This window comes from Anguilla rostrata, chromosome 4 (assembly GCF_018555375.3).
Source record: "Anguilla rostrata isolate EN2019 chromosome 4, ASM1855537v3, whole genome shotgun sequence".
NCBI classification, from domain to species: domain Eukaryota; kingdom Metazoa; phylum Chordata; class Actinopteri; order Anguilliformes; family Anguillidae; genus Anguilla; species Anguilla rostrata.
In genome coordinates, this window is record NC_057936.1 from 52,413,550 (window position 1) to 52,426,992 (window position 13,443).

A 13,443-nucleotide genomic window follows, 5' to 3' on the forward strand; every position below is an offset into this window, starting at 1 on the left:
AGTTTCTACACATTTCAGCTTAGGGTAATGCCAGCAGAAAGAGTGACATTACAGCTCTGTGGCTTTTCCTGTGTTGATGGCCATATCCCTAATGCATTCCCCTCCCTTCCATGCAATGTGTCATGCACCCTGAATTTAATTTCTCTTTTGTGACGTACAATGCTTTTATTTAAAAGTGTCCCAGTGTTCTTTCTTCACAGAGTGACAGTGGGAAATGGGCTTGGCATACCTTGTAGGGACAAGAAAGGCTACCACTGTGCTGAGAAAAACAGGTACTGTTTTAATCAATCCAGTGTTATGGGTGGCACAGGGGGCTATGTTTTGCTAGTAATTTCAGAAAATAAAACTATAAATCAATAAAGCTATAAATAAAATTTGTTGACTATTTTCCTTTTATGCATATTTTAATGAGTTCAGCTCAGGTGTTTGGTGTTCAGATGATTTGCATGCATAAAGAGCATAAGTAAAGCAATTAAACTACATACAGTACATGCAGATGCAGATTAATTGTATTTATAAAAATACCAGCATTTGACCAGTGTGATAGGTGGGAGTTATTTCCAACCTCTTCACAATGGCTACTTCCCTCCTGCTTCATGGCTAGGCAATGCTAATAAAATTAATCTGACACGATTCAGTTCTTAGAGAAGATGCAACAATGGAATGAAAATGAAAGATGCAGACATCATTTTAAACAGGAAGCACAAGAACGTAACAATTTCAAAAGTGCCTCCTTTTATTACCAATGTGGCAGAAAAAAAGAGCAGTCAGTTAATTGGTGTGTGCTTATCTTAGACTTCCAGGCAGAATGGGATTTCTTGCTTCAGAAGGCAATATTAAGGCACTTATCTAAAATGGACCCAGCATTTTCCCACAGAATTTGCATGGAATAAAATCTGGGGATAATTTCGATAGAAATTGCTGAACTTGATTGATCTCTATATCAAATTCAAGAAGCCTATTAGCATTCGTTCCTCAACATGACACGAGACATTTCTTAAAAAACCCAAATGCAGAAAGTGCTGAACATATAAATAGAGCAAAATTCAAAGGCTGGAGCATAAATATCTGATTTTACGTAAAGATTTCCAAAACAATCAGCGTTGCCAAAAAACATAATGAAGCATTCGATTGATCTAACTTAAAAAGACCCCTAGAAAAAGGTCCTCTCTCAAGAGTATAAAGTAAAAAGGAGGTGACAAATTAATTCCATTCAGTTGAATGCACTCAGCAGTAGGAAAAAACCCCATAAATAAGCAATACAAGAAAATGAATAAATATAAGAACAAATATATGTAAGAAAAGATATCTGTGCTCCTCAGTAGCAAGAGCATCTAGGCAGGAATGAGTCTTGCCGAGGGAACGAACAAACTGAAATCCCTCATAATGGTGAGAGATCACGAGTCTGACTGTGCGTGACAGAAGAAGAACCGTGGGGAGTCATGGCACCAGAAGGGTATTAGCAGCACTGACGGCAAACACGCCGTGCGGTCCATGCTCTGCGCCGCTCGCCGCTTGTGCTGCACGCTGGCTCTCCAGAGGACCCGGGGCATGCTGATTAGTACCCCAGCAGCAAGGTAGGTAGCCTGGAGACATTGAGCAGGCAGCTCCCCGCCTCCCACATCTGAGACCACCGGCCGCTACGCTAAAGCATGAGCATGCATGTGGAGTCCCCCTCGGACAAGCGTGGAAGTCCTACCCTTTATTCCTCGTTAACAAATAAAATGTTAGGAACGTCCTGCACAATTGTTTTTTTTCTCATTTGTAACAGTCGGAGGGAATACGATAAGACCGCAGAACAGCGTGGTTTAAATTTACGGCGTTGACTGGTGGGAAACTTAAAATACTCCCCGTTTTAAAAATGTAACGGGGCAGTGAAATCAAGAGCCGCCTGATGTATTAGACAAGGCTGCTCACCGTAAGGCTCCGGCAGCAGCTCCATTAGCTCGGCTCTGCATTCTCCATGTCGATAAGCGAAGGACAACATTTGTGGGATACCTTACAGTCACATTCCACAGAGGCCTAAAATTCAGCCCAAACAGCTTGCAGGATTTACTTTCTTCCAGCTCCTTGCAAAATGAAAAGGAGGCAACATTCAAATGAACCACGTTTAAAATAAACTGTTGAAGATACAAACATTGCTGTGAGTCATTCCCGAATACCACTGCCATCTAAAATGGAATTGAAAATATGGACAGGAAAGCTGAAAGACTACAGCACACACAGGCACTGTGAAGCAGCCGGTTACACCGAAAAAAGCCTGAACATTAATAGATGATGATTTGTACGGTGAAATCCAGAGCGGAATTCAATCCCACCACTGAAAAAAAATCTTGTTTGTGGTTGGACGAGCTGTGAAAAAATGTCTTCCAAATATCTCCATACGTGCCCAGTTGCACATTGAGTTCTGCTCCTTTCTCATTACAAGTATAACACTGTACCAAAATAAGTGCAGCCTCTGAATGTTTCCTGTATAATTCTCCCATGGTCAATGTCACACTCTTCTCTGAATACTTACTTGGATTATGAAATTGTGGTAATGAGGCTCTTTTGGAAGTGTTGATGACAACACTAATCAGTGATTTTGTCAGGAAGAAATCTTTTGTAGCCAGACCAATTGTCTGTTTCGATACTTACTGAAGACTGCTGACTGGGTCCATTCTTTTTTTTTTTTTTTTTTACCAGGAGAACATTAAGTCGATCTTACTCTAAAGTAAGTTTTCATGAGTTAAACTTGAACTTATCTGAGGGCCAACAGGATATTGAAATATGAAGGCAGCTGCCTCACTGCCTGCATCTTTAGAAGTGAGCTCCCTCTTGAAGGCAGTGTTTCTAATGGAAAAAAAAACCTCAAAAGGCAACGAATCTGGGACACACTTTGAAGGCGGGATGACATCACAGAGCATTCACAGCTGATGGCTTTTACTTACAGAGAGACCCAACACAAATAAAAACAGATTTTGTCATTGTCGCTGCAATTGTCCTGATTCTCGATTTAAGGGAAAACAAAATTAGTTGTAAATTAATAGAACTACATGACAAGCCAGTAGTTCAGATACTTTCTTTTTGGTTTTCACCGGATTATCATGATTTCATTATGTTCGCTTGTTCTATTCGTAAGTAACATGATTACTAGCAATTTAGCTGGCTAGTTCAGGGAAAGCTAACTAGGCTTAAAAACATTAAATACATTATTCCTGTGCATTAAATAAAAATGTACTTTTACATATAACAACAGCAGATTATCGAGTTCACTGTATATTCACATTTCCACCGCTTTGCTAATTTGAGCTTCCATTAATTTAATAGAAGTGAGAAATCTAAGGAAATTTCAAAGACCTATGGGATACCCTAGATGCTGCCTTCAAATTTAACCAAAATAAGGCACCTTAGAAGCACACATATTTTGATGACTTCAGTTTGGAACATGCCTACAAAGGACAAGTGTGAAAATAGTGAAAATGCTGCCTTCTAAGGCAGCTGACTTCGTATTGGAACACAGCGTTGCAAAAGTGGCTTGGTTGAACAAATCCTTTGATGACTGCCTGACAGGTAACAAACCAATGGCCATCACAGTTGTCAATTTTCCATTGGTAACTCAGTCTCAGTCAATAGGTAGGCAATTACTTGTATTAAACTGTTTCAAGGGCCAGTCTCACAATACACTTTTTACACAAACAAGCACATACGCACATACACACACACTCCCGCTCTTGCTAGTTACAGAACCAACCTAACATAATGAAAAGGAGTCTTTTCCTTTCAGTTGACCCTGACTGCTCTCCGCCAGTGACAAGGGCGGCCGTACTCTTTCTGACTCCTTGCCTAACCTTGGCACCGTGGAGTGCCACGTCAGTGGACACTTTACACACGAGAGGCTTAGAGAAATCAGCGGCGAGTGCGAGCCCTCAAGCCCATCAAAGATAAATCCCCCTTAGAAACATGTAATCAGGGTATGGAGGAGCTCGTCCTCTGACGGGGACTGCCGAGCTGCATTCCTCCTAGAGTCAGACCACTCCGTTCGACCCTCACCGTGACTTCTTAAAACATTACAGAACCCATTTTTATTACATTCACATTACGAGCATACACTATAAATTCAGCTGTTTTAGCACAACGGAAGCACATTTATAAGAGCCACACTCATAAGTAACAGAGTATATGTGATTGTGCACCAAAAAACTGAACGTTGATTTGCCAGTAGTGAGTCTCCTGCAAATAATTAGACTTCAGATTGTGATTTTGTTTACCGTGTGCTGTAAAGTAGAGGGAATCACTGGTACGTTTTTACAGTGGAAAAAGTACCATACTTTAAAGGTCTTCACACTTTAAGGTATTGCACTGCACCATGCGGTAACTATTACACAGTTCAGCCCTAACATGTGAGGGGGGCCCAAAGCTATTATGAAAAAGGGGTTGACAGTATCTGTCAGTGGGTCTTTAATGATTGAAAATGGGCCTTCATATTTCATGTTTGGCGCTGTCATTGGAGTTCAATACCTAATATTTCTACTAAAGCATCCAATTTAAAATCTTCTGAAGGGGCCTGAGGGATACAGTCTCTGTATCTGTCGCTAAGGAACTTCCTCATATTGTTTTAATTGTGACATAGACAAGAAAAGAAAAAAAAAACAATAACAAATTAAAATTTAAAAGGAAACTGGTAAATTTGAAACTGTATGCTGCCTTCTCTGTGGGTATTGTGACATTTTTGCCACGTGAATTAAAGTTCACTCATATCTGTATCAATTAGATCCTTTGATGTCAGTCACAGGAGATCGAGATCAAAGAATACAAGATATGCTTCCATACTAAATGTCCTTCCTCCGTAGAAAGCCAGCTCAAATTAAGGCAGAGCCACCTTGTGGCCGGTATTAAACAAAGGGCCTGTACAGTATGCATGAGCTTTGTAGTTTTTACATACGATTGGCTTATTAATACTTTGTGAAACAGCACATTGCAGTCAGATGATTGGCTTTTGTGAGCAAACGATGAATTCTGAAACACCCCGGCACCAGATGACGCTGTGTTCCGTGAGCGATAGTGGCACACACTGCTGTCTGAAGATCTGGCGTCGTTGAGCAATATCAAAGTCAGCGACACTGTGTGGGGGGGCCCTGTGGAACAGGCTGTCCCAGTGAGAGAGTGTACACACTGGCGGGAGCCCCACGCTGCATCACAATCAATCTGCCCGTTCTCCCCGGAACAGGAGTTTCCCCTCCGCGCCGGCTGCTCCTCCTTTCACGCCGCCCCGCGGAATCAGTTTCACATCTGATTCCTCTGCCCACGACTGTAGGGATTATCCCTGAGATAACAGATCATCATTTTCAAAACCCCGGGCCCAGTCGATGCTCTGAGACGGGGGGGCTAGGCTGGTCTGAACGTGGTTCTGAGATAGCACCATTAAAATCTGACACATAGCCAGTTTCAGAAAGACGTATGTACCCTTTGGAAAAAAAATAAAATAAAAAAAAGGCTTTTGACTAATAGAAGGTCAACTTTAGTCATCTGTTTTTTGTTTTGTGTGTATTTTTTAAGTGAGAGTCCTATTGTGATGGTAAGCCTGTGCTGGTGCTTTCACGCAGTTTAGTGCTGCACAGCTGAGCTTTTAAATCTTTAGCTGTGCTTTTCTCATTCTAATTCCACGGGGCTGTTGTTTTTTGCAGCCTCGGTTCGATCGGTTTGTATCTGGCTCAAACTCAACAGGACAGGTAATAACCCAACCTGGGCAGCTGAGCAAAAACCCTTCATTGCTGAAACGGTTTTTCCAAGCTCAAAGATGATTCCCACTGTTCTGTGTTCCAAAGGGGGGAAGGCCTGTGTAATTTTCTCCTGTATTGCAACAGCTCAGTAAGCTTGAGAGACCTGGGGGGGGGGGGTGTCTGTGTTCATATAGTTCCGGTATCTTCTGGCCACACTGCAATACATCAAGGGGTTTGTGATTAAACACCTCAGGTGAATGCTGAATGCCCCACCTTCCAGAGACACCAACAGCCACCACCACCATCAAACACGGAGATGGAGTATCCTCTCCAAATGTAATAATCATTGTTCACTGCCCATGGAAAAGGAGGAGCAGTAGAAGGAGGCCATGGCTACTGTTGCAACATACATATGTCTGCCTCCAGGACCACAATTCTCTTTCTCCCCATTGGTCAACACCAACTTCATCAAACCAAAACCAACACACTTCTTCCTTTCACAATATTGTTCACAGGTGATACTATTTAATTTTTCCTCTTGCTTCAGTTATTATTTGTTGTTTGCAATCTAACAGTAGACAAAAGATTTACACTAAGATGTAGCCAACAATAATACACTTACAAAATTTCTTGGCTAGGGCACTAGCTATACATGCATGGCTGATGCTGTACCTGCCATCCCCATATATACAGTGAGCTCCACAATGTTTAGGACAAACTCATATATTATTTCTTAATTTGGCACTATATAACACAATTCAAAATGTTGAATCAAACAGTACAGATGTGGTTACAGTGCATATTATCATATTTTATTAAAGGGAATTTTGATACATTTTGGCTTCACCGTGTAGATATGTTTTGCCCCAAACATTATGGAGCTCACTGCTATCTGCCACACACACACACACACACACACACACAATTTCAAATATAAATGCATCCCAAACTATTGATATCACAATGCCAATTTACAACTAAACTCCCATCAATATGTTTCACGGAAACGAAACAAGCCATATTCTAAAGGACTTCTATTCCTGCATTCCGACATTCATTTAAATTGGTCCTGTGTTATTTCGTTTTATCATCAAAGGAATGTGGCACTTTTGTGTGTGGTATACGCAGAGCAGAATGGAGACACTCAGGCAAAGAACTGCACCAAGGACAGACAATGAATATCAGCACAAGAGGTCAGTAAAAATGAGAAACAGAGAGAGCCGAATGGCACAGACAAGCAGACTAAAACTCAAAGCGGACGTGATGTCCCCAAAGGCTTGTTTCTGAGTTGTGTTCCTTGAAGGCCACCAAGGCCCACCAAGTGCTCTTGAGAAAAACAGTATATTCTCAGTTGGACATAAACAGCATTTATAAATCAGAAGATGCAAAATTTACTATTGGGTACTTCCTTATTAAATCATTCTTACTGATATGAAAGTTCAAATACAACAGGAGCATGAAATAAGGTTTTTTATATGAATCATAAATGTCATTACTGCATTTTTAAAAGAGAAGGTTTAGTCTCTGAGGAAATAAAGCACAGGAAGTATTTGCTTGAATGTACAGTACCGAACATCTTGAAGCAGTGTTACTCAGTGAGTTGACTACGTCCAATTAAAACGTTACCCTGGGGTTAATTTTCAAATATATATTAACATTTTCCAAACTTTATTCCCAATGATATCCAGTCCATAGCAGATGTACAGTCTGCACTATAACTCTTGAGTAAGTAAAATATAATTTTTCAGATCATTTTTCAGCACACTTTAAGGACAAAACCATGCGTGCATCATTGACACATTACTCATTCACTGACATGATTAAAAAGCAGCTGAAGGAATACACCAGAACCTAGGGGTGTGGGTGTTTCCTGTTGGCCAGCGGGAGAGGGAGTAATTTAAAACGTGCACAGCTATGTCCAAACACCTACAGGTATGTGCTGAGCCAATTAGGAAACTGAGATTCACTGGAGAACTCTCCCTCGCCTCACGGCAGATGTCGGCAGATGATGGTGTGCGCCAGTGGAGCTCCACATCAAAACAGACAGTACAGAGTGTATGGCATGAGAATGGCATCATGTTTTGGATAACAGCATAACTCTACGTGCGTTCACCCACAGCAGTTGAGATTAAATGCATAATACATTCCACTTAAGCATCTCTTCAATGATCTTTAAACTGTCTTCATGCAGATAGTAATTTCACACACGTCGGGTGCATAGGTGCACTCCTCCCTCACATGCCTGTGTAGCGATTTCCAGGGCAACTGCGGATAAATGATGCAAATGACAAATGCGCACAGAAAGAGGTGAATCTGAGGATAACTGATGACGCATTTCAAATCCACACCAGCACACATGGCAGCACAGTTTATCCAAGGCAGTGCAAATATCATCATAGCAGCACCCCTGAACTTTACAGTGCTTGTCTACATATTATTGTCTACATGTTATTTTTCTCCAAGCTGCACCAATCAATATATTACTGGCCCGAAGGATGTGGGCCAAAGAATGGCTTCGTTGTCAAAGGTGCTAATCACGGGCACATGCTTGGGCCTATAGACCAGTCATTGGTACAAGCATGGGCAATGTCACTATGTTTTGATGATATTCTTGATTAAATCTGTAGCAGGGTATTTCCAGTTATTATGAAGATATCTACGACATAAAAATTAACCATAAGATCAGAACATCTCTATTGCTTTGCTTCAATATCTACTTACAATGTTCTTAATTAATCTTAATATCTTCTGGAATAACAATCAGTCTTCTTTCTCGAGTATGTAAACTTGCTCAAAGTGCATGGAATAGACCCTGACTTTTTATTTGTGCTTTTATTTGTTTCATCAATGTTTGTTTCAATTTCCCTTTTTTCTTATTATTCTTGAACTGTGAATATACTAATCATATTACCGAGGGAACTTAATTTTATTACTGTCAGTAATTATGATTTTGATTATTTTTGTGTTCTGTTTTCTTTGTACAGTGGGGGGTGTGAAATAATTAGATATTGCGTTCATTGTGTAACACAAACCACTCCAGATGATGAGTGGAAATTCATGTCCCACACGATTTACGACACAGAATGCCAATTCACAAGAAATTAAATGGATAACTACAGAGCTGTGGATTTCCAAATCATATATGCCTCGGCATTCAACAGACAACATATCCTACAAGCACTGAAGCCAGAAGCCTGAAACAGGGAAAGAAGTTGTCATGGAGATGCAAAGGCCCACTAGGAGGCTGAGTTTATTAGAGAAAGATCAATAGTCTGTTAGTAGTACCATGGAGAGAATTTCAAACAGTGAAGCCCAATTTCTCAAAAGAAATAGGAAAAAACTAACAAACAAAAAAACACCAAGTGAAATTTAGGAATAAGCCAAAAACACATGCAATTTCCCAAGCTGGTCAGCTCTGTTTTTATTGTTTTATGTAAGGGACAAATGCCATGATTTTCCAGAGGGTTATCCTCATGCCTACAGATTTAAAATTAAAGGAAGAAATTCACGCTCTCAGATTGCATCTGACCTGTGCCAGTGCCAAGTGGGCCGGCAGCCAATATTTGACTTTGCGTTGCCCAAGGGATATATGGGAGGGATTCAGTCGGTGGGGATAGCAGTATTCATTGCTGAAGTGACTGTTGGCTATCCAGGTACACTGGACTTGCTCTCTGTGCACGTGTATGATTGGGTCTCCTTATGAAAAGAAGCAGCTAGTTGTCAGTGTAGGAGAACTGCGAATTGTCTTCAATTACCAACGCTGGCAGCAGGGATCATAAATGAGCATGTTTTTAAATAGTTTGCAAATTGGACACCCAAAATTTGGGTGGGATGAGAGATGCCAAATTAATACAAAATAACAATAATACAATAAAATGAAAAGTACTGTATATGTACATCAGGAATCATGCTCTTGCTCTTGTCACCAGCTTTACCATTTTGATCAATCATCTCAATGCACATATGGGTACTTCTTTGTCAATCTAGCAATTTGCCATGTCAATTATAAAACTTTATCTTGAAAACAAGTGTACACATGTACATGCTTCCCTTTTCTCATGTTCACATAGAAAAGTCTTTGTCTACGATGTCTATGAAATATTGTTGAAACTATTGATTAAATGGTATTAGTGGGCCAAAGCTTGTTTAGCCAAGAACACTTAGAACATATGCCAATTGATTAGTTACTTACCTATCAGATTTTTGGTTGGTGGGCTTCTTATCCAGCTAGTTGCCACCAGCCACATTAACCTAGCAAGCCACAATTATTTGAAGAGGGAAGTAAACAAAACTAAATTCAAGTTCAAGCATAATGAACTTGGAAGGCGTGGAAAAAAGGAATTATGCTGTATTTACGGTTTGTAATGGACATAATCTTCAAAACAAAATAGGTATTACTGACAATGTTTTCCTACCAATGGAAAACCTATGCACAGTTATCATCTTGCTAGAGCAAGAGTGTCCAATCAAACAGGGCTGGTGTGGGTGCAGGCTTTTGTTTCAGCTCAGCGCTAAGACACCTGATTCTATTTAAAGGTCTTGATTGAAGGCCGTGATTAGCTAACTGAACCTGGTTCCATAGTGCTGGGCTAAAACAAAATCCGATACCCACACCAGCACTTTTCAGATAAGATTGGACACCCTTTGAGCTAGAGGGTAGGATTTGCATACAATTAGTACACAAATGTTTCTAATATAATATCATGTGGCAGGCACTGTCAGAGTGCATTGAGTAGGTTCATTCACGCATTTTGAGGACGCCTTGAAATAAAACTTACAAAGTCACTTTGAAAATTGAACTTTTAGGATATATGTTGGATAATTTCTTATTCTACAATATTGTGTGGTTGTACGGAATCTGCGTGCCCAGGGTTGCCACTTTTTGAAGACACAATTCAATCACACGAGACATCTATACTTGCCAGTTCCTTGATGGACTAACAGAGGCCTGTATTCATTTAAAATTAATTTGTCATTCTATTTACTTGATATTCACCTGTAAGCATTGCACGGGGCTACTTTTGCCACTTTTAATGGTTGATCAGATAAGCACTCGGAAGGTCACCTTATTTGTAAAGTTTAGTTAACTTTACATTTTAGTCCTTGTTATACTGCAACTGTAAAGCTCAAATAAAAAGAAATAAACATAAAAAAAGAAGACAAAAAAAAGAAACGTACTGAGGATAAAATGTAATTTGTATACTTCCAACAGCAGATGGTCCTAATGACACTGTCTTCATCATTGCTTTCTTTGTAGAAAATATGTTTTATTTGAATGACAGATATAAAGACCCAAAGAGGCTGCTGAAAAGAAGCATGCAGAGGTTCAACGTTATGACACAGTGACATGAACAACCAATTTAGACTTGATGACAGCCTCCTTCTGCTCCAATACATAATGTTGGCAACTATGATGTTGTTCTGTGCTTGTTGACAGGAACATATATTGTAACCGTAATTCTCAAACTCTGTAAATCGCTCAAACTCTGCAACTTTGCAGCCCCAACAGCACTCCGAAACAGCCAAATTCAACATTAAGGCAACATTATGTCTGGTTGGGAATCGCCTTGCCAGGATTATGGTCCCCTCAGTGTATGCTTGTTTATAGTCTGCATTAAAAACTAGAACAAGAGCATAGAAAAGAATAATAATATTTTTCTTGGTTCAGGACACAATATAATAAGGTTCTCAGACCATAAAAGCATACTTGACATGGTACAAAATGCTGAATACAGCCAAGCCAGTCTTTGTTTTCCAGTCTATACCCTGACAGTTTTTTTGGTACTGGTATTTTAGGGATTTGTCCACAATCTTTCCAATTTGAAATGCCCAATTTGTTAGGCTATCCGAATGTTGCATCAAAGTCCATAAAATTGAGAGACCACAGACTAGCACTCGCATACTCTTGGACCACATGACTGCACTTCAACTGGTGCAGTCAAGACCACAAGGGCCTGGTTGACCATAAATAGCCGCTGCACAAACAGGTAGGGAATACCTTGGTCACAAAGTTGATCTGTGCTGCAGCACAGACTACAAGTTGATGTAGTCTATGGGCAAATACAAACTTCAGACTGTGACTGCTTTTCAAAAAAAAAACAAAGTCATTCAACAGGTAAGATAAACAGCACAATATGACAGTAATATGCTAAATCAAAGCTTGTCTACAAATAAGACTGACAAATAAAACTGTTTAACAGCAGGACCAGTCTACAGGAAAGACTGATGGCATTGTGCAGCGTGACAACACCTTTGTAAGAAGTTAATCTGCAAGTAAGACTGACAGCATAATACAACAACTGTTAAAGAAAATTAAGTCTACAGGCAGCCTACCTGATGTGATAGTAAACATGGGCGGTCTACAGGAAAAATCAACAATTTAGCATGACACATAGCAGCTGTCTAACAAATCAAAGCCAATTTACAAGTAAGACCAACAGTGTAATTCCACAGCTGCGTAAGGAAACAAAGGCAGCCCACAGGTGAAACAACAGCATAATGTGACAGCTATGCAACAGCACAGTCAGGCGACAGGTAAGATCGACAGCACGTTACAGCGTGGCATGGCAGCTATTTAAGAAAACGAAGCCAGTCGAAAGAGAGAATGACAGCCTAGCGCGACAGCTGTTTAAGAAAACAAAGCCTGCTGACAGGTAAGGCCAACAGTATGTTACAACAGCTGTGTAAGAAAACAAAGTGTGGGGGCCCTTATTATCCTCGTGAGGAAAGGGAATTCTCAGCAGGTGGAACAAATAGAGAATTAGTATTACAAAGCTTTGAACTGCATGAGAATATTACCCAAGGAAATGAACGAAAGTGGAGTTATTTTGTAATTTTGATTTTTTTTTGGAATTTCACTATTTTTTACCAGCATAAAAACAAAGGCTTAACACTCTCACAGTGACCAGTACCCACTTAAATTTGCACCAATGGCAGCTTCAGCAAATAGATGATATGTAGCAAAACACATTACCTGGGTAATGATAGAAAATAACGTAGAAAAATATGAACACATACTGTTTATTACACACAGAAAAACTCATATTTACTTTTACAGTTCAGCGAACAACAGCTCTTGCTTTTCCAAAGGGACTTAGTGAGTGCATTATCTACATATGATAGATCTTTATTCCGCGAAGAATGGTGCAAAACCAACAATTACATGTCAGAGATGGGACTTACAGTTGAAGAATGCTTGTTTTTTCATATTCCGTGAAGGCGATTGTTGACATTTTAATTTGAGAATGAAAAAAAAACAAAAAACAAAAACAAAACACTTACCGATTAATTCTTTGTTTCTCACATCTAAGGCCATATTTCTTAAAGCTGTAGCCACGGCACACACCACGCGGTCGTTGTCTATCCGCAGCAGCTCCACCAGGATAGGCAGGCCCTTCTCTTTCCTCACGGCTGCCCGGATGTACACTGACCACTGCAGGGAGGGGGCGGTGAAAGAGAGAGAGAGCTTAAGCCCCACTTCCATCGCACTAAACATATTTTTTTTAACAGAAGACATGTCTAACAACATCACCAGACCTTCCCTCCCTTTCACATCGTTTAATGAAGACGTTGTATCCGCGGTACGCGTGTAGCATGGGGCAAGGGGTCATGGCCAGGGAAGCCAGAGGCCGTTTGAGGATTGGGTTTGACCTGACCCGTCCCGTGCTCAGCCTTCATCAGAGGCTTCTTGTCAGCTCTGATTTAGCCGCGTTACGCCATGTTTGCTGATGTGACGGGAAGG

At 40.4% G+C, this 13,443-nt stretch overlaps 1 protein-coding gene across 6 annotated transcripts in view; it reads right to left on the minus strand.

The window, feature by feature from the left end:
- ctnnd2a (catenin (cadherin-associated protein), delta 2a) overlaps positions 1-13,443 on the minus strand; it is a 268,642-nt gene that overhangs the window by 24,828 nt on the left and 230,371 nt on the right. For all 6 annotated transcript variants that reach the window (XM_064333165.1, XM_064333164.1, XM_064333163.1 and 3 more), the window contains one exon: positions 12,984-13,134. In XM_064333165.1, coding sequence (XP_064189235.1) covers positions 12,984-13,134 — 151 coding nt within the window. The remainder of the gene's footprint in view (positions 1-12,983; positions 13,135-13,443) is intronic.